The sequence below is a fragment of the Pantherophis guttatus genome, chromosome 1 (assembly GCF_059756535.1).
Source record: "Pantherophis guttatus breed Tessera chromosome 1, ASM5975653v1, whole genome shotgun sequence".
NCBI classification, from domain to species: Eukaryota; Metazoa; Chordata; class Lepidosauria; order Squamata; family Colubridae; genus Pantherophis; species Pantherophis guttatus.
Window position 1 is genome coordinate 27960688 of NC_142063.1, and position 21939 is coordinate 27982626.

General features: G+C 38.3%; 1 protein-coding gene across 1 annotated transcript in view; it reads right to left on the bottom strand.

The window, feature by feature from the left end:
* The window catches only part of MAP4K5 (mitogen-activated protein kinase kinase kinase kinase 5), a 99735-nt gene that overhangs the window by 3567 nt on the left and 74229 nt on the right, over positions 1 to 21939 (bottom strand). The window contains exons 18-31 of the mRNA XM_060693837.2: positions 21670 to 21712; positions 21069 to 21267; positions 19583 to 19680; positions 18254 to 18295; positions 16985 to 17069; positions 16802 to 16881; positions 15070 to 15130; positions 14665 to 14779; positions 11226 to 11284; positions 9649 to 9752; positions 8958 to 9135; positions 5082 to 5150; positions 2997 to 3089; positions 1981 to 2051 (exon numbers count right to left, since the gene is read on the bottom strand). Coding sequence (XP_060549820.1) covers positions 1981 to 2051; positions 2997 to 3089; positions 5082 to 5150; positions 8958 to 9135; positions 9649 to 9752; positions 11226 to 11284; positions 14665 to 14779; positions 15070 to 15130; positions 16802 to 16881; positions 16985 to 17069; positions 18254 to 18295; positions 19583 to 19680; positions 21069 to 21267; positions 21670 to 21712 — 1297 coding nt within the window. The remainder of the gene's footprint in view (positions 1 to 1980; positions 2052 to 2996; positions 3090 to 5081; positions 5151 to 8957; positions 9136 to 9648; positions 9753 to 11225; positions 11285 to 14664; positions 14780 to 15069; positions 15131 to 16801; positions 16882 to 16984; positions 17070 to 18253; positions 18296 to 19582; positions 19681 to 21068; positions 21268 to 21669; positions 21713 to 21939) is intronic.

A 21939-nucleotide genomic window follows, 5' to 3' on the forward strand; every position in this document is an offset into this window, starting at 1 on the left:
TACATTATGTACTAAACCCTAGTAATGCAATTCTTCTTCAGCCCAGAAAAGTCACATTTGTTGATACAGGAGGAGAGATTTTTATAGGTAGTGTTGCTGATACAGAGTACAACTGTGTTCAGCAGATCAACCTTTTGAGAGTTTCCGTTCAATTTGGGAAGCTGCCATTCAACTAGATGGACCTCTAGCGAACTTAGCTAGACCAATTTTCAGCCAGAGAAGGATCTCTCCTCTCTTTTAATGTTTTTTTCAAATGGAAGTTGACAGGGATTAAACCTAAGTCCCATGACAGGAAATAGGGCATCCTACTATGGTCTTACTCAAAACTGATCAAGGAAATATACCTGTTTTTAATCCAATAGCAGATTCTACCAGTTTGGGACAATACAAACATTGGACATTTTAATAGCATTATACCAAATATCTCTATGATCCTGACAAAAATATTATAAAATACAGAATACAGAATAACAGAGTTGGAAGGGACCTTGGAGGTCTTCTAGTCCAACCCCCTGCTCAGGCAGGAAACCCTACACCACTTCAGACAAATGGTTATTCAATCTCTTCTTTAAAACTTCCAGTGTTGGAGCATTCACAACTTCTGGAGGCAAGTTATTCCACTGATTAATTGTTCTAACTGTCAGGAAATTTCTCCTTAGTTTTAAGTTGCTTCTCTCCTTGATTAGTTTCCACCCAATGCTTCTTGTCCTGCCCTCAGGTGCTTTGGAGAATAGTTTGACTCCCTCTTCTTTGTGGCAACCCCTGAGATATTGGAATACTGCTATCACATCACCCCTAGTCCTTCTTTTCATCAAACTAGGCATACCCAGTTTCTGCAACCGTTCTTCAGTTGTTTTAGCCTCCAGTCCCCTAATCATCTTTGTTGCTCTTCTCTGAACTCTTTCTAGAGTCTCAACATCTTTTTTACATCAGTAAGATAGATCAGTGAGATTTCCTTGCCACAAATTGGGAGAAATTGAAGTCAAAAGAGTACCAGTACGAAAGTGGCTGAGCTATGATTTGAATGCAGAACTCCTAGCCAGTTCAACAGAATGCTAAGTGCAAAGGAAGCTGTATTAAAGGAGGTGTGCATAAGCACACCAGCGCACCTACCGTCCCTGTCTTACTGTCCCCATTTATCTGTATTTACTCCCTTTGTTCGTGTTTATGTTCATACCTATACTTGTTATCTTGTACATTTTTGACAAACAAACAAACAAATAAATTAAATCAGATCCATGAAATTCAGTGTTGGATATTCCCATGAGCAGGAGGAAACAATACATACTTATCAGGGGTGAAATGCTCCCGGTTTGGACCGGATCGCCCGATCCAGTAGCGATGGAGGCGGGTGGTTCGGAGAACCAGTAGCAAAAATCCCTGCTCCCCCAATGCCCAGCTGAGCCGCACAATCATCAGAGGCTTTTTTTTTTTACTTTTAAAAGACTTTTTTCTATAATCTCTTGGGCCGAAAAAAATGCTTTTAAAAGTAAAAAAAAAAAGTTTCTGATGATCACGCGGCTCAGCTGGGATCGTCAAAGGCTTTTAAAAGAAAAAAAGCCTTTGCTGATCAGGCAACTCAGCTGGGATCATCTGAGCCTTTGAAAGCATTTTTTATAACCTCTTCGCTGAAGAGGTTGTAGAAAAAATGGTTTTAACAGTTTTTTTAAAAATGGCCACGCCCACTGTCACATTACCCCCCACCAAGCCACGCCCACAGAACGAGTAGTAAGAAATTTTAGATTTCACCACTGCTACTTATCACTACCTAGTAAGCTATTCTTTTTCTCTTTTTGCATCACAACAGAACACACTCTGCCTAAGATGTCTTCGAGCCAATAAAATTATTCAAGTACAGATTAGAAGCAACAAGGGGGATTATGTTGTTCAGGATTCCTTTGTCTGTGACTGGCACCTTCCTAACTGAAGGGTAAGGAGGATAGCAAAACAATGATCAACAACACTCTTGCCCAAACTTACTTCATCAGACTTAAAACTTTTGCCTTGCATCCCATGTTTCCAGAAGGCCAACACACTGTCCTGGAGGCACACTGCAAGAAGAGACACAATGTAAGACTGATTGATTAGGAATGTTTGGGGATGAGCTTTCTGAACAAAGGGAAGCAAATCCAAGGGATACCATTTCATTAGCCAGACTCCATTGTGTTCCTACCATATGAGAGAGATCCAAATGAAAGGTAGAAGTATGGAAACAGATCAGTGGAATGAATGAATCTTGGGTAACACTTCCAAAGCCGGGAAGATCAAACTCTGTTAAATTTCCACTGGCTGATAATTAATCAACATAGAACAAGCACCCCATTTTCTCAATGAGACTCTTTTCTCATTTATCCCTGCTAAAGGACAATTCTAAAGCAATGGAGTACATTAAGTGATGCGTCAATCATATTAACACTTAACTGCCTCCAATCAATGAGAATTTATAATTCCAAATGATCACACCTTGAATATCAGAGGAATCTTAAAGATTAGTCAGAAGGAATATTCCCACGGTAAAAATTGCAGCATTAAACCTGAAGACTGGCCCTTGGTTAGAAAGGCGCAGGCATTTGAGGATATAGAGGGCTTCCTTAATGCTTTCTTTGCTTCATTGAATCTGTGGTGATTTATAACTGTTTATCATCTATCAGTAATGTAGTCCCTACTGACATTCTGTCTGCAAAAACTCTGAATAACATCTACAGACTGCCCCGCATTAAATAACTTTCATAATTTAAAAATTTACGGAGATGCTTGCTAAATCTTACATAATTTTAGCATTCTGGACTGAGATCTTATGAGATTTCAATTAGGAATGCTGAAATCTGACAAAGTTTGGATAATAATCCAAGACACATCATACACAGAAGAGCTGAGAACGATATCACAGAAATCTCATGATATTTTAGCTTTTAAAAATGTTTTCAGTGCAACCCTCTCACATATAGATATAGTTACATCAGGCACAATAAATGACAGGGAAAGTATTTGCTCACCTACAGATTCAATGCAGAAATCAAAACTTAGTTCTGACGCCAACTTCTTGCTTGACTTCAGCTTACCATGCAAATTCACAATCTTCACAAATCCTTGATTGAAAAAAAGCAAACAATATAATAGTAATAAAAGAATCTCGGTGCCAAATAGGCTGAAATCCTGCCTTCAAAAGCAAAGAAGAACATAGAACTTTATTTTACTTTCTGTACTATGGCTCAGTCAGCCTCACTCAGTTTAAGGCAGGGGTGTCAAACTTGCGGCCTGGGGGCCAGATACGTCACGTGCTGGCCCCGCCCCCACCCCGTTTAGTGAAGGGGAAAAAAGACCCAATAAGTCATGTGACCCCACTGTTATGACGCGAGTTTGACACCCCTAATTTAAGGTCAAATCAACTGGACAGATTTTTCAAGAGACACGGTTTGAATTTTGCTGACATTAAAAATATTTAAATTCAATGTTTTAAGACTGTGTTGAATTCAATGGAGATTATTTATAGAAATTCTTTAGACTTTTTCACTAACTTGAAAAACAAATTTGACTTTCCCCTCCAAATATTCAGCAGGTTTTCCATATTACAGATAAGATTATCTGTCCCCAGATCAATAAATTTATCTATCATCTTTCTTTTCCTCATCAGTGACTTTTCCTTTGCCGTTATGAAAATAGCAATAGCACTTAGACTTATATACCGCTTCACAGTGCTTTTACAGCCCTCTCTACAGAGTCAACATATTGCCTCCAACAATCTGGGTTCTAACGAGTTTAATCTTTGTCGTTTAATCTTTTTTGAACCAAGAGCCACCATGGGCTCATGAGGGCCAGCACAGATATCCAAGTAATCTGGAGGCTGAAGCAAGGCCAGGAGAAAACTTAAATTTGATTTTGTAATTAGAAGTAAATTGCACAGATGAAACAGAGATAATATTGCCATGTGTCACATTAAAAAATACTTTAATTATTTAATAAATAAAGATTTATTTATGTTACAGCTTTTATAGAAGATCCCAATCTGTTCACTCTGGTCAGTGTATGAGAGCAAACAAAAACCAGAATTTCTCAAATTGCTGAAATAGATTTGTGTAATTCGCTGCTTTTAGCCTTACCACTCCTTCCAGCCTTTCGATCAAGAAGCTCAGCGTCTTAGCCACTGAGCCACCACATTACAATACCGTATTACTTTCTGTTGGGAGCCAGAAAAGATTTATCAAACCTTGGAAAATGTTAACTTTTGCTGTAACAATGGTTTAGGAGTCACTCCTGCTTCTCACCACTTGGGGGCTTTTGCTGAAGAAATATTCACCACAATGAAAGTGTCAAGCAATTTGGCTTTACTACATGTCTACAACTTTATTACATCGAATAGCAAAATGTGAGCACTGAGCCTAATTAGCATCCATTCTGCAAGACATCAAATGATGAAAGGTATACCCTGTACCCATGTAGTACTATAGAGACTATAGAGACTGTCAAAAAGCTTAGTGGTTTGTGCTGTCATTCCAAGATGTCACAAACACTGACTCAAATTTCTGAGGCTGGAAGGAGTGGTACCGAGGCTAAAAGCAGCGAATTACACGAATCTATTTCAGCAATTTGAGAAATTCTGGTTTTGGTTTGCTCTCATACACTGGCCAGAGTGAACAGATTGGGATCTTCTATAAAAGCTGTAACATAAATAAATCCACATAAATAAATTCAGAAGCCTAGTGAGAAATCTATGTGAGGGCTTCCCTTGAGCTTGAAGCTATCCTTTTGTTAGTCTGATTTACACAGAGTGTAAGCTTTCAGTTTTTCTTGAGAGTGAACCTTCCCTATTTGAAGGTGCTTTTCAATTAGAATCACTGGAAAGAGATTTTCTCTGGAGGCCTCCATTTCTAGGATCAGACAAAACACTAAAAGAAAGGCCTTTTCAATGACACCAAAATGCCACATGTCTGATGTCTACTGTGATATTTTTCTGCATCAGGTAAAACTGAATGCATTCTTAATAATATCTTATCTTCCTTTGAGGTATTTATTCCTCCTGTCATATATTATGCACCATCTCCTATTTTCTTTTAGACAGGGTATGAATCCCATTCACTTACTGTCCAAGCACACAAGAACTGTATCTCTTTCCAGCTGACTGACGTGGATGGCATCAAGTTGTTGACAACCTTTAGGGGAAACGAGCGATTAGTCTGTATACAAAACCTCAATGCACCAAAAACCTAATACACATTCATCTTACTACATCAGAAGCCATTAAAGTTGCTTTGAAATAAAAAAGCAGTAAGAAAAAAATATATAAAGAGATTCAATTTCATGGAATCTTCAGCTCAATATTATTTTTAGAGCAGTATTTTAATCACTGCCATCTTCTTACTGATGTTTAGGACAGGGGTAAGGAATTATAAATTGCCTAAATGTTGTTGGATTGTAATGCCAAGTAGGGAGAGTTGACGGGAATTACAGTTTAGAAGCATTACCAATACCTAATACTGCAAGCAGGAATTATGCATGTTATGAGTATTTTAGAAGCAACCAATTGTGTATTATGTAGGCAACATGTGGTAGGCCAAGAGCCCTTGATCTTGGATTACAAGAGAAGCCTTAAAAGGATGTTGCGGGTAATAGCATACTTTCCACTCATTCACCAAGGATGCGAGGAGAGAAGCAAGAAATTAAAAGGGAAACATTATAAGAAGCATTGTTCGGAAGAAAAGAAAAGGAAAGGAAAGGCTTCCTTTATTAGGCTGTTGCTTTTGAACACTAAGATGCATAGTAACAAGTCACTTGATAGGCAACATATGCATTTAATAAATACATAATGGTACAAAACCAATCTTTCTGTAACCTTTGAATTCCCCATCATTTCTTTCTCCCATTAAAAAATGAGCTTTTATTGCCCCAGAAATTTGTCCCCTCATCGATCCTAAACCACAGACCTGTTAAACATTCATAGAATACTGTGGGGAGCAAACTGCCTATAAGGACAAACAAACAAAACAACAACAACAGAGGAAATTGGTAGCAGTTTTTCTGAGTAAGGTTTCCTGAACTGCAGTTCAGTTCATTAGATGCATCCTGCAGAACATCTGCTTCTATTATGAAGTTTCTTTGATTAGGGATCATTGCCGGTATCCAACATCTGTCCAAAAAAACCCCAAACCCTACTGTCCTCTTCACTGCAGAACACTAGGGATTCCTCTTAGAAGGAAAGGCTTCTGCAGGTGGCTATCAACATATGACTTCTGCAAGCAGGCCTGCCTTCTGCTTTTGAAGGGTTCCAAATATAAATACATGGTTTTCTGCAGGAGGGGAAAGAGGTTGGGCAAATGACATGCATCTTGATGTCATCGTACAAATGACACCTAGTTGCTTATAATTATAGAGTGGTGACATTTGCACAATGATGTCATATTGCATGGGTCATTAATGTTGATATAACAGATGTCTATGCCAGAGTATCTTATTTTTCAGAATAGTTTGAACAGCTGGCTTCCTGCAGTCCTTCACTGTTGTTATTTCAGCTTGAAATCTGGAATACCAGTAAAATAGAACTTCTATACATTGAGGAGTCAAATAGTTCCTACTGTTTAATCTTCATATCAGCCCTCTCCAATTAAGTACCCACTAAATATAGGCTAGAGTGATGGTTGTAATCTACAGTTGCAAGAAAAAGTATGTGAACCTTTTGGGATTACGTGGAGTTTTGCATGAATTGGTCATAAAATGTGCTCTGAACTTCATCTAAGTCACAACAATAGAAAAACACAGTCTGCTTAAAATAATACTACACAAACATTAGATGTTGCCATGGTTTAATTGAACATAACATGTAAACATTCACAGTGCAGTGAGGAAAAAGTATGTGAACCTTTGGACTTAATAACTGGTTGACCCTCCTTTGGCAGCAATAACCTCAACCAAACGTTTCCTGTAGTTGCAGATCAGACCTGCACAACGATCTGGAGTAATTTTGGACCACTCCTCTTCACAAAACTGTTTCAATGTAGCAATATTCTTGGGATGTCTGGTGTGAATCGCTCTCTTAAGGTCATGCCACAGCATTTCAATCGGGTTGAGGTCAGGACTCTGACTGGGCCACTCCAGAAGGCGTATTCTGTACTGTTGAAGCCATTTTTGTTGTTGAATTACTTGTATGCTTTGGGTCATTGTCCTGTTGCATCACCCATCCTCTGCGGAGCTTCAGTTGGCGGACAGATGGTCATACGTTTTCCTGCAAAATGTCTTGATAAACTCTGGAATTCATTTTCCCATCAATGACAACAATCCATCCAGGCCCTGAGGCAGCAAAGCAGCCCCAAACCATGATGCTCCCTCTGCCATGTTTTACAGTGGGGATGAGGTTTTGATGTTGGTGTGCTGTGCCTTTTTTTCTCCACACATAATGTTGTGTGTTCTTCCCAAACAACTCAATTTTGGTATCATATGTCCACAGTATATTTTGCAAGTAGTGCTGTGGAACATCCACGTGCTCTTTTGCAAACTTCAAACGTGCTGCAGTATTTGTTTTGGACAGCAATGGTTTCCTCCGTGGTGTCCTCCCATGTACTCCGTTCTTGTTTAAGGTTTTCCTTATTGTAGATGTGTCAACAAAAATGTTAGCATGTGCCAGAGATTTCTGTAGGTCTTTAGCTGACACTCTAGGATTCTTCTTTACCTCATGAAGCATTCTGCGCTGTGCTCTTGCAGTCATTTTTACAGGACGACCACGCCTAGGGAGAGTAGCAACAGTGCTAAACTTTCTCCATTTGTAGACAGTCTGTCTTACCGTGGACACATGAACATCAAGGCTTTTGGGAGATACTTTTGTAACCCTTTCCAGCTTCATGCAAGTCAACAATTCTTGATCGCAGGTCTTCTGAGAGCTCTTTTCTGCGAGGCATGGTTCACATCAGACAGTGCTTCTTGAAACCAGTAAACCCAAAACAGGTGTGTGTTTTTAAGGGCAGGACAGCTGTCAGCAACACATCCAATATCATCACACTGATTGGAGTCAAGGTTGGCTCACTCCTGGCTCCAATTAGCTCTTGGAGAAGTCATTAGACTAGGGGCCCACATACTTTTTCCTCCCTGCACTGTGAATGTTTGCATGTTATGTTCAATTAAATCATGGCAACATCTAATGTTTGTGTAGTATTATTTTAAGCAGACTGTGTTTTTCTATTGTTGTGACTTATATGAAGTTCAGAGCACATTTTATGACCAATTCATGCAAAACTCCACGTAATCCCAAGGGGTTCACATACTTTTTCTTGCAACTGTATATAGCAATAGCAATAGCACTTAAGACTTACAGTATATACTGCTTCACAGTGCTTTCCAGCCCTCTCTAAGTGGTTTACAGAGTCAGCATATTGCCTCCAACAGTCTCAGTCCTCGTTTTGCCGACCCCAGAAGGATGAATCAATCTTGAGCCGGTGAGACCTGAATTGCCAAACTGCAGGCAGCTGGCAGACGTAGCCTGCAGTACTGCATTCTAACCACTGCACCACCACGGCTCTTATGCATCTGCTGTTCTAAATATACAGTATTCCTGCTGATTGATTACCAATATAGGATTATTGTTTATTAAATTGTGAGTTGTACTGTTTTCATGTTTTATCTTATCCCATTTTTGCCTTAGACAAATTGGATTTTAGCAAAAAAACAAAACAAAAAGTGAGGTAAATTAGGTATGCACAAAATGTACTATATCTCTCGGAAAATGCAAAGTTCTGAAAAATTCTAGAATGTTCTAGTCTTCTTCTTCACCATGCTGACCTAGCCATTCTGAGAGCTGTCCAGCAGTTTTCTAGGTGAAAAAACATCTGGGACAGGAAGTATTTTGTGATGGTCTGGCTCCAAAACAAATATAAAATGTTTCCGAAAACATTCCACATCCGAAAACAGAATATTTTGTACATACCGAATACAGACAGTAGTCAAAATTAAACTAAACCTGGCGAGAGACTCACCTGTACCAATTTCTGTAAACCACGAGGAAGCGGAGTTCAAGTTGATTGTCTCAAACTGTACAACCTGATTTGATTCAGCCCCTTTGCTGATTGCAACACATACCATAGGGTATTCCTGTTCAGGGATCACCAGCATTTCAAATACTTTCAATGGGGTTGGCAGAGGGAAATCAAAGTGCTGGAAGATGAAGATACTTTTTTTTAAAAAAAATCTAACTAAAGAACAACTTGTATATTTTAAGGTATGCATACTTAGAATGTATCTATTAATTCCAGCATTATTTCATTTATTTTATATCTAAACAGTAACCTACATACAGTATTCAATTTAAATTTATATACAATATTACACCAAATATAGAGAGGTATACAAACTCCATGCACTTTCAAAACATTTATCTGAAAATGCTCTCAAATGAGCTTTTATGGATCAGCTTCCCAAGGATTTTTATTTCATAGGCCCTTCTCCTGTCCTGTTTTGTCTTCAAAAAAACAAATTGCCAATTAATCCTTGATGTTTTTAAAATTTAAAAATAGACCAACAGTTTAAACTGAGCTCAAAAACTGCCTTAGATCCAAACTCATTTGAAATCTCAAATTACTTCAAAATTCTAACTGTGCCACTCTACTTTTGGCACATTCCTTAAAAAAAGTTGCAAAAATACAAGAGAGAGGTAGGGGGCAAGCTTACCTTTATTAACATGAATTTCTGCATTGGTTCATACCACTGAAGCAAAACAATTCCCAACTGCAAAGCTCCACAGAGATATTTATGACCTGTATATGGGTTTCTTACTAATGAGGAAAAAAGAAAAGAATTCTGAAGCAATCATAATAGATTAATTTAATCTGCCAGCTGCTTGAATTCATGTTACGATTTATCACAAATGTATCATTTATCACTATTCTCCTATGCCTGAAGCACCATCCTAGAAGAGTCATGTGGTGTTGTATCTCTACAGAGATATAACTTTTGTTAACATTATTGATTCAATCAAGATCCCTCAGTCTACATCCACCGCAGTTCCTACTTCAAAGATTGCAGAACCACCACACTCGACATGGCCAATTGTGAAGGACTGGGATGGGTATTGTAGTTCAGTCATACCTGAAATTTCCCTTTCCTACCTCACTGCAAAATAAACCTAAGCATTATACAGGTGAATTGGCCGAATCCTTTTTCATTCAATCTTGTTAAAGCCACGTACACCAATGGTGAAATGTATATTGAAATGTATATTGAACTCCCTGAGCTTGGTTGTTTTCTTGCAGACATGTCATTACCCAAACTAGGTAACATCATGAATGCTAGTGTACTCTAGCACTGATGATGTTACCTAGTTTGGGTAATGACATGTCTGCAAGAAAACAACCAAGCTTAGAGAGCACCATGGACCCCTCATTTCAGCCTTCAGCTACAAATATTCTCCTTCATTGGTACACTGAAAGTAAACATGATTCTGTCCCCTGCTGCTAAAGAATTAATTTCAGCATTCATATTTTTCTGGGGAATCAGGAAAGGCATTGTTATGTTCTATTGCTGGTCTGCCTGAAGAACAAGAGGGGAAGTTAAGAAAAACCAGAACAGCTAGCTAGAAACTGGCATTCCTAATTGTGTCATAATTATAATTCTCATTGTCACAAGAACTGTGTTAAATCATGGAAATAAAAATTTTATGCTGGACTACAATGGAAAAGCAACAAGTAAGTGTTTTAAAGAAGCAATATTAAATATGAAATATCTGAATGTCTAGTTAGGGATCAGTCCACATTATTCTACCCATATACAGCCTGAGAAACTTCCCTCTACTATCTGCATGGCATAATTTGCTTTGTTAATACACGATGTTTCACGTTGTTAATCTGAGAAATTAAGCCTGAGCAATTTATATTTGCATTGAATCTCAACCTACTGTTCTCATCAATTACAGAACTCAGGGAGAAGGAACTCTCTCTGCAAGAGTAATCAGGAAAACTTTTGAAGAGCACCTGCTCTATTTTAGCCCAGTCTTGACACTATGAGTTTAGCGAAAGAGCAAGAGGTGAGTGAACAGAAGATAATGTTTTTTAGGCAACCTTCCATATTATAGTACCTTTTGAGATATACTGTATTAACATATTTCAGGTCAGAACAGTCACACAGGATGGAATTAAGACAATTATAGTCCAACATATGTGAAAGCTATTATTCTAAGAAAGGCATTGTAAATTGTAGGGTAATAGAACTGGAAGATGAACTGAGGATATTAACTCAAGATGAAGACTCACCTATGCAACATTTGTGGCATCCTTTTGTATCTGGGATTTTTGTCGTTAAGGCAAATTTTCTGGGGGGAAAAAACCAGAGCCAACTGTTAAAAACAGGTCAGAGGCCTCGTGCAAAAATAATTGTCAACAGAGTTTTCTTTAAGCCACTTTTGATTTAAATCCACAGAATATTAAACAGTGACAGGAATGGAGTAACTGTTCCTGATGACAATTGCATGTATTTACGAAATAGAAAAATTATGGAGGAGGATACCGTTATCTCCTAATATCAGCTTTTGGAGACTGATTCTGTAGCATTTTGGTGGACTTTCTGAAAATAGAAAGTCTTTTTTATGATCTTTCAGGATTTTCTTCTTATGTATACTCCTTTCTTCTATTAACAGAAAAGGAGCTTCATTTTTAATATATAATACTTTGTTTATAGTAATAAAATCTAATACAAACTAAACTTATACAAAGAAGAGATGAGTAAAAAGTGCAAAGAAAAAGAAAAAAAGAGAGAAAAGTAAGAATAAAGAAAAAGAAATATATAAATGATTGACTTCTGATTTCATCACAAGTAAAAATAAATCTAGTAACTCTTCATCTCCTCTAAAGTTACAAACATTTATCCCCTCATCTCATATCCTATATCTTATCTATAAATATATCATAAAACATAGTATTTTCAGTCTTGGTATCAGCAGAAAGTCCATAAAGGGCAGTCAAAATAACCACACATCTTAGTTTAACCATGTTTAAATTTGTTCTGAAGGTCTCTAGTAACTTAGAAGTAGCCAATGAGTGGTTTTTGAAGGTGATTAGAAAGTGAGTTTTGCTAACTTAGTATCTTTTAAGAGACTCTGTCACAGTTGCGAGCAAGATGGCTGATCCCGTTGTCTCCTGGTGCTCAAATGTGTGGAAAATCACTGACCTGCAGCATCCTTGCCAGGAGCAACTATCTGGAATACATGTGGGTAATCTCCTAGCCTCTCCTTATCCAGAGAGATTCCAAGGAACCAATCTATTCATCAGTTCCTTGGTCTTTGCACCAGCTATTTGTTCCACTTTTACAGAGTTGTTTTCAGTTCAATACTGCCCCCAGAAATTTCAGGAACTATTTTCCCTGAATTCCACGGACTAGAAATTCAATGATTTATGTATAAAATACACAACAGCAAATCATGGTACAGAAAAACTATATACTGTTTTAATAATTAACATTCCTCAGAAATATTGAATTCTAAAGAAATAAACTGCCCACGTTTGACATTTCAGAATATCATTCTTTTTCCTTCCCAAAATATATCTTTTGTCTTCTTTGCTTTCTCAGATTGTTTTTTCTGAAGCTCCAGATGTACAGGGAAAATTTCTCTAAATTGGTATAAATTCAGTCATAATAAACAGTTCCATCTTTTTTGTATCCATCCAATTGGCCACTATTATAACCTTCTTACTGACTTTCACCTAGTGGCAATTTCAATTCTAGCAGGAACATAAAACTAATTTCCTTTTCCTTTACCGTAACAATATCCTTTGTGTAATCCAACAAAGATATTAATAGTTTTAATCACATTCTGTAATATCCTTTAACTATTTTAATGGCTGTTTGCCATAATATTTAACTTTCAACAATGCTTTATCATCTGTGAATACCATCTACTCTGTTATCTCCTACAACATCAACACAGTAGAGTCCTGTACTTTATTTAAAGAACTGTATAATTATTTTCCTAAAGTAATTTGACAACAGAGAGTCAGTGTGGCATAGCAGTTAAATTGCTGGTCCAGATTGTGACTCTGGGTCAATGACTTCTCTTCAGCCTAACCTACCTTACATGATTGCTGTTGTGGGGAACATGCCTCTTTGCACATGGTGCCCTGAGCTCTTGGGAAATCTTTAAAAGTTTTTCTTTGAGATCTTTGTGCTTACTTCGCCAACAATTACATTTTATTTTATCAAGTATTGTGTACTTTATACACTTAAGAAGGTATCATGCCATAGTGCAATGAATCATATAGATAACATGATAGAAAAAGTTTCTATTCTATAACTGACAAAGTATAAAAAGAAAAAATGAGGAGGAGAATAGAAAAAAGATGAGGAATAAAAAAAAATAGTCCATAATGCATGCCAGACAATTGTGGTTATTGTTGGGAATGAAAATTAAGGGAAGAAGCTAAAAAGCACTTTACAATATATAAAGTTATTTTTAAGAGATTCTTATTCATCCCGTGTTCTGTCTATTCTCCATCCCAAGATACCGGAAAGCCTCTCAATTCTGATTTGCAATTTTTAAAAAACATAAATGCTTGTTATATTATGGCTAGAGCACAGAGTAAGAAAAGCTGGATTAAAATCTATGTTCAATCACAAAGCACATTGGGTGATTTTGGGTCAAACTTTTCTGGATTGCTGTGAGGATAAAATGAATGAACTGAAAAAAAATATATAAGTGAAGATGTCCGTGTGTGTGTGTGTGTGTGTGTGTGTGTGTGTGTGTGTGTGTGTGTGAAAGAGAGAAAAGCAAATATCAAGCTCTATGGAGAAGTGCCCTAATGTAAGTGAAACCCATACAAGCAAATTTATCCTCAGCTTTCCAGACAAATATGCTTCAAAATTGACATAAATAAATTAAAATGAGAATAAAATCACTAAAGAAGGAAAGCTAAAGGGACAGAATGAATCACTTTACAAGCAGAAGAGCAGGAGGAAAAAACAGAGATGAAACAGGAGCCACAGAATGCAACTCAGCTAAGGTTTGCTGAAAGACTAATTCAAATAAAAATAACTCCCTAGAAGCCTGAAAGGGACCAGTGAGGACAAGAGGCAATTTTTGGACGGGTTCACTTGGTGCTACTATCATGGCAATTTGTCTCTTTGACTTGCTTGCCTTGCTTTCAAAAGGAGAAAATTCTTGAAATAAAATCTTAGCAATCTATCTGCTTTTCATGAGTTATAGAATCTTTGGATCCCAAACCATAAAATTTATCTTTATTTCATTTTCCTGAAATCAGTTATTTATTTGTTTATTTGTAACCCACTTCTATTATTTTTACAAACATCCCAAGATGGTGAACATATCAAACGCATCTTCCTCCTCCTATTTTCCCACAACAACAACTCTATGAGATGGGTTGAACTGAGAGAGAGTGACTGGCCCAAAGTCACCCAGATGGCTTTCATGGCTAAGGCAGAACCTGAACTCACAGACTCCTGCTTTCTAGCCTGGTGCCTTAACCAGTAGACCAAACTGGCTCTCTATATTATAATATTATAGAATGGTACAGATACCCTTCTGTATTTGCAAACCTAGAAGCAGCAGAAACAATTTTCTATGAACATTCACAAGAAGTGGCAACAGCTTATGGAAAATATTGTCATGATCAGCAATAGCAAGCAAGCCATATAAATGTCTGGGGCAAAATAGCAAAAACTTGTATCTCAAGATTACCATACCTTGGTAGTATTTTATCAGGAAATCGGTGGGTCTGAATATGAGCAGCTATTCCTGTTTTTTTGGCTTGTTCAAACAAAGCTATTAGGTTATGGGAGTAGAGCTGGAATGTTTTCCCTGTAACACAAGATGATATTTGATCTGTGTCAGACTCTTACATATCAAACTGATATTGCAAAAATGAATAAACAAATCAGTAAAAGGAGAAGGAAACTTATAGAGCAGAAAAGATTACCTTCTAAAAGGATAGCCCCCAAGTATCCATAGGTCCAAGCAAATTGCAGAATGAAAAGGGAAAAAATTAAAGAGAGATGATTTTCATAGATTTACCAAAAGTTAAATTCAGTACACTGAAATTTTCCACCCCCATCTTTTAAACTTTATGAGACATTTCTTCAGCAATATACCTGAGAGTGACATTAAAGTGTTGTTGATAACATACAGCCATGTGCACCGCCGTGGGAACAACTAAGAAAAAGGAGTAGAAAAAGTTTCAATGGTGAAATTGGGGGAAAAGGCAATTTGATTCTAGAGCTCCATGAATTCCAGGAAATACAATTCTTAGGCAAACAAAACTATCCTTTATGGTTACCCAGAATGTAAACACACAAGGAGACCTTCAACTCTCTTCAGCCTGATCTAATATCAATATCACTAACATGATAATTTGAAGCAGTATTACTTGGAGGTAATCCCTTTGTATTCAACAACATTTATTGCTAGATAAATAAAAGCATTTATCAAATATTTGCTCTGTCAATACCATTATCAAGCTTTACAGAATTCCATGCCACTCACATTTTAATATTTTTCATCTATATGTTTATCTCTATCTACTTCCCTCCAGCACTTTTAAGATCACTCATAATTCATATTGCAAAATTGAATACCAGGGACCCCAAATCAAAGAGGCTGAAAAAGCAGGAACAATAAAAGGAAACTGTGGTAGATTAAAAATATTAGGAACATTGAGAAATGTAAAGCAATCAAGAGTACTTTCCAATGACACCTGCAGGCTATACTCAGTGATACCACTCAGAGAAGAGATGATTTTTCCTAAGGAAAAGTCGCAGATTTAGATCAATCATATGTAATCTTTTTCAGGCCTAGAATATTCTGGATCTTAAGTGGGGCCACATTCTAAAAAGTGAAGAGATCCAGAAGAAATATGTAACTTTTTGCTGAATTTAATTAGAACTAAATATCAAATTACATCAAATGCAGTATGACATTTTATAATTACTGCCTATGCATTTCATACATTTTTCCTTTGGTCACAACTAACATCTTCGATCTAATTCAGCAGCATCCACAAGGAGGGGTGAAAGAAGTCAAGATGTCTACATAACCAAACAATCAGAGCCCCACATCTTTTTGTATTATTGTTATTGTTTGTTTAAATTCATTGGCTACCTTACTCCAGTGGACTCAGGATGGCATACAAAACTGGGGAAAACATAAAAACAGCTCAAAATATTGAATCACAGGCAGCCCAGACTAAAATAATTAATAGGCAGCAAAAACAGCAAAATAAAACAGGGGCCACTGAACAAATAAAGATCAACCTTGGGCCTGGGACCAGTACAGAGAGAGGAGCCACATAGGAGCAATCCAGGCCAGGTCACATGCCTATGCAGCCAAGGCCTCCGCCAAAGTGCCTGATGGGTCTTCTAGAAAAATTCCAAACACCAATAGGGTCCCCCAGTCACCTGGGACAAGTCAACTGAATTCTGTGTCTTGGGGGTGTGTGTGTATGAAACACATATAAATATAGGGCAGAGCTTCCATCATGTGCTCTCCTGACTTTTTTGGGTTCCCCCCCTGTAGACATGCCAGAAACTATGGCAACTTCTGAATTATCCTTGCCTATGTCATACTTTTTGGTTCAGATAACTGCAAAGCTGAAAAAGTGTCCCTGACCCTTTGCTGAATCTACAAGAGTCTACATAGAAAAAATATTTCTTCAATCCAAAACAAATTCCAAACTACCAGAGAAGTGATACAAAATACTACCCAGCCTGCTTGCCCACATCCATGACATTCTTAATTTCCCACCTGAAAAACGAGCATCACTTTTTACCTGAGCCTCCCCAGAGAATGATCACCTCCAACTGGGACCCAGAAAACATTCTCACTTACCTGCTCCATGGTAGCTTCATGCAGCTCATTGAGATTCAGCGTGTAAATGCCCTCTTCAGTCCCAAATATAATATACTGATCTGTAATACAGTAGAAAGACAAACTGACTTAGCTACACAAGTTGAAAAAAAAAATGAAAATAACAAAGGATCGCAAATTTGCACATATAAAGCAACTTTTTACCTTTGGTGTCCGGGTGTATCCATGATGTGGCACAATTGATCTTCAAAGGGCAGCCATCAAATACTTTTGAAAAACATGCTCCCATCTAGAATAGCATTAGTAAACAAAATACATCCCAATTTAACAACATGGGAAGTTCCTATTCCTTCTGGACAACCATTTGTCTAGAATAGTATAGGTTTTCCTATCTGAGCAGAAGGTTGGACTAGAAGACATCCTAGGTCCCTTCTAACTCTGTTATTCTGTTGTTCTAACCTTTATTACTACCTTTGACTGGTATAAACGATGGCCAGTGAATCTCTAGGGTGAGAAGAATAAAAAATGGAATGAATCCTGAACTACTGTGTGGAACTTCAATACCATACAGAGATTTTGTATCTAACAATTCCTTTGTAATGGGAAGATGTCTGTTTCTATCTAAACCACCCCCCCCCTTCCCCAAACTCTGTAATTTGGGAAGGCACAGAACAACGATGAGGGTTAGTTAGCTACTATTTTTAAATACTTGTTTCAGTGGCCCCATAAAAGACACGAAAGATTTATCTATGTTAGTTCTAGTTTAAGAGATGGGTCTGTTCCAGGGGTGAAATGCTCCCGGTTCGGACTGGATCGCCTGATCCGGTAGCGATGGCGGTGGGTGGTTTGGAGAACCGGTAGCAAAAATCCCTGCCCCTCTCATGCCCAGCTGAGCTGCGCAATCATCAGAGGCTTTTTTTTTTTAATTTTTAAAAGCATTTTTTCTATAACCTCTTCGGCTGAAAAAATGCTTTTAAAAGTAAAAAAAAGCCTCTGATGATTGCGTGGCTCAGCTGGGATCATCAGAGGCTTTTAAAAGCATTTTTTCTACAACCTCTTCGGCCAAAGAGGTTGTAGAAAAAATGGTTTTAAAAGTTAAAAAAAAAAAAAGTTGGCCACACCCACCCAGTTACATTACTCCCACCAAGCCACGCCCACAGAACCGGTAGTAACAAATTTTACATTTCACCACTGGTTTGTTCCATTAGCCAGTAAGATCTCACGGTGAGGCCAATGTCTCACAACCTTCACTCTTATGCAAGATTCCCGATCACAAAAGTGAGCAGAGGTGAGGGCATATATCTCTTTGAAAAATCCCATGCTCGTTAAAGAGAAGGATGGAGGCTAGGAGCCAAAGGAGGGGAAGAAAACAATTTGTATTGGGGTGTGTGGAAAGGGTGTAGATGAAACAAAGTTAAAAATTTAACAGCAGAACAATATCAACACACCTTCATTTTAACTGAAAGAACTTACCAGCACTTTTGGCGTTGGGGGAAGGCCATTGATCGCTGGCTTCTGTCAACAATAATAGCAAAAGGCCAAATTTGAATTCAATCTGAAATATTTCTAACATACTTTAGTAGGCGGAAAAAAATACTGTCAAGAATGAATCAGAGTGTTCTGTCCTTGTTATTTATGGGATTGCTTAATAGTTAAATTTGCATGTGTATTAGGATATTCTGCCAAGATAGGCACTCTTAGGGTGCTTTTATGTTTGGTATATGTCAACAATCAAACTGTTTTCTTGGCAGAATTCCTCCTTACAGAGAGATTCTCGTGCCAGGCAAATTGCTTTTATCCTCCGGAAAAGTATCATCTGTGCATGTTTTTGAAATGTTTAATTTGAGCCTTAGTGAACTACAGCTTGCTAGAGCATGCTAAATGGAATATTCTTTTAAGCGTTTATTTAAAACATTTTCAATAAAGTAAATATGTGTTAGTAAATAGATTTTTTTTTTAAAAAATGACTTCCAGGATTTCTGAAATGTTGAGTTGCAACAATTGGAGAAAGAGATATGAAGATGCTATGTAAGCAGAGGAGGGTTCAAGTCCCCCTTAATTCTAAGGCCTCAGTGGGTGGCTTTGGGTCAGTCACTTTCAGACCCACTTACTTTACAGAACTGTCACTGTGGGGATAAAATGAAGGGGAGCCCTATATAAACTGCCTGCAGTGATTGGAGGAAAGATAGGTTGAGGAAAGGTAAGAGATTCTCAGAATTCCCATCAGCACAGCCAATAATCTTAACACAGACAGAGAATTTCAGGCTGGGAAAGATTTCTCAAATCTTGCACTATTCTGGAACAGGGGTGGGTGTGTGTATGCACAGAAGGGAGAGTGCAACAGCAAACAGAGAGATTTCAAGGATGGAAGAAAATAATTCTTTCTTTGCCTGCATTTCAGCCACCTCTTCCCACACCTGAGTGTGCTCCCCTTTTAGATATTTATCTCCCCACCTTTATTATTTATATATATAACTCTAGTGGTGAACATATTTAGTACTCTTACCTCCTCCTATTTTCCTCACAACAACCACCCTAGGTGGAGAATTGGGCTAAGAGAGAGGAACTGGCCTAAAGTCACCCACTCGACTTTCATGCTTTAACGTGGGCCTAGAACTCAGTTTCCCGATTTATAGCCTGGTGCCTTAACCAAACCAAACTGTCTCCTTTTTCTTGCCTGTCCCCCTGTAAGCACTGATGAGCAGGAAAGCACAGATTGAACCGGTGATCAAGAGTGCTTTTTGGACATATCAAACAGCAATTAAGCGTCCACGCTGCAGAATAAAAGATATAAATGCACACCAGGAATTCCCGCTTCTCCTTTTTCCGTGGCAGCTGCGGCATGTGGCCCAATCCCTCGGTGTTTTCCTCAAGATGCTTCGTCACAGTGTCCCCATTGCCTAAACAGCAGAATTGTAAATAGGAGTAAGCCCCACATGAAGAAAAAGAGAAAAAATAATCTGAATTGGGTAATGGGCAGAGGACAATGATACCCTTCCCTTTGTCCCAGGACTGTAGAGCTAGGGCGAAATATTCACTAGTGTTCCAGGGGATTAAGGCAGGGGTGAAATCCAGCAGGTTCTGACAGGTTCTGGAGAATAGGTAGTGGAAATTTTGAATAGTTCATAGAACCGGCAAATACCACCTCTGGCTGGCCAGGGTGGAGTGGGAATGGAGATTTTGCAGTATCCTTCCCCCAGGAGTGGGGTGGGAATGGATTTTGCAATATCCTTCCCCTGCCACACCCACCAAGCCACGCCCACTAAGCCACGCCCACAGAACCGGTAGCAAAAAAAAATTGGATTTCACCACTGGATTGAGGGCTACTGGGAATCCCTTCACCCAGGAAGATTTTCATGTCAATGGGGAGATTAACCCAATGCTAGTGATAAACCCCAGAAGTGGCAGCTACTGCTCTGCAAAGCTACATTTTTCCTCCTTGATAGTCCACTGCTCTCCTGGGGCCAAGAGATACAAGGCAATGATATAAAGAGGGAAGGACCAGGTTTTTCCTTTTTCCTCGGACCTCCCTCCATTTTTTTTTACACATTATTCCTATTTTATGGCTTATGCTGTAGTTTTTGTGAATCTCGTGCTTCTCAATGGCAAGTAATCATGCTGCCAATCGTTTCTATCATGAACAAAAAGGACTCCAGGGACACCAAAGAGTGGTTTCGAGGCTTCAGCCTGCAGGTAAGGTAATTTTTTTTTAATATTCTATTGTTCTCAGGAAATGAATAAGGGATTTTCAAGGGTTTATTTTTTATGCCCTATACTGAAATTTGGGGTGGCTGACAGAAACCGTAGAAGACAAAATTTCCACTCAGCTCCTCTCCTAAAGTCTGCAAATTAGCTAAGAACACGTGATTATGGTTGAATCAAGTGTTTTTATATTTAGTAATACTGTGAACTGACTCTCACATTTTAAAAGACCTCTGACTTAAAGTTTAAGCTCTTCTGCATTCTGATGCAAACTCTTCTGGGCATTCACTTCTGGCGAAGTGAAAATATTCCTTCTGGGGAATAATGCATTGAGATATCCACCCAAAAGTACCACAGAGAAGTTTATATACCATCTTTCCTCTCTTTTCATTCTGAATATTCTGTATCTGAGCAAACAGTGGTTGAATTTTCAAACTTTCTGCAATGATCTCCTTTAGTATTTGTTTCGTCTTACATATTTTGGGAGGTCCTGATAAAAATGAATGAACCATGAAGCTAAGAGAACTTTTCATATACCGTTGAGCATGGCAGAAGTAATCCTCATTCAAGGAACAATGTTAGTTACCCAAATCAGTGTATCTGGCTGTGAGTAGACCAGGGCTGCTGACACTGCTGCTCATGCCGAATACAGAGGGCTCTATCTGAGGTCCACAAACAGGTATGCTTTGTCTCCGGTGACCTGGTGAGGCTTGGTTTTGGAAATCGGGACAATATTTGATCGTCTGGGACTTCTCATTATCCATGAAAATTTCTTCTAATCGAGGCTAAAGCAGAAACATAAAACATTAATATTGCTATTTCCCTGGACACTATCTATTCCTGAAGACGTGATCAGGCCTAACCAGTTCCCTCTCTCACATGCCTTTATGCCCAATGTTTCTCCAAAATGGCCTCTCTGGCATATGAACAGAACCTCTATACCATGTCTTTAAGTTACTATTCAACACCACACAGAAAAAAAAAACAAGTAATATTAAACAGCGTGAAAACTAGATGTCTAGGTAGAGAACAAAAACTAGAGAAACAATCCTCAGAAATGTGTGACCAATTGCAATAAAGTGAACAATGGATGATACATAAAATCTTACTACTTTTTAGAAAATCTTGTTCCTAAAAAGCTGCCTTGGTGTGCAACAGTTGATTAATATTTAAGGATATGCAATTACCTTTGGAGGCAAAGGAGGGGGTCCGGCTCTTTTCAATGTTGATCTAAAAAAGTCCAACGAAAGCGTTTATTCCCATCTGATAAGGTAGCAGCATTACTATCAAGAAATCATTATTGCTTGCAATGGCAAAAAAACTGGTTAGTTGTCCACGGTTGCTACCGGTTCTACCCGGATCAGCGAACCGATAGCGGCGGCGGTGGGAAGCATCACGAGTGTGTACACGAGCAAACCGGTAGCGATGGGTTTTGCAACTGACTACTGGTGAGAATA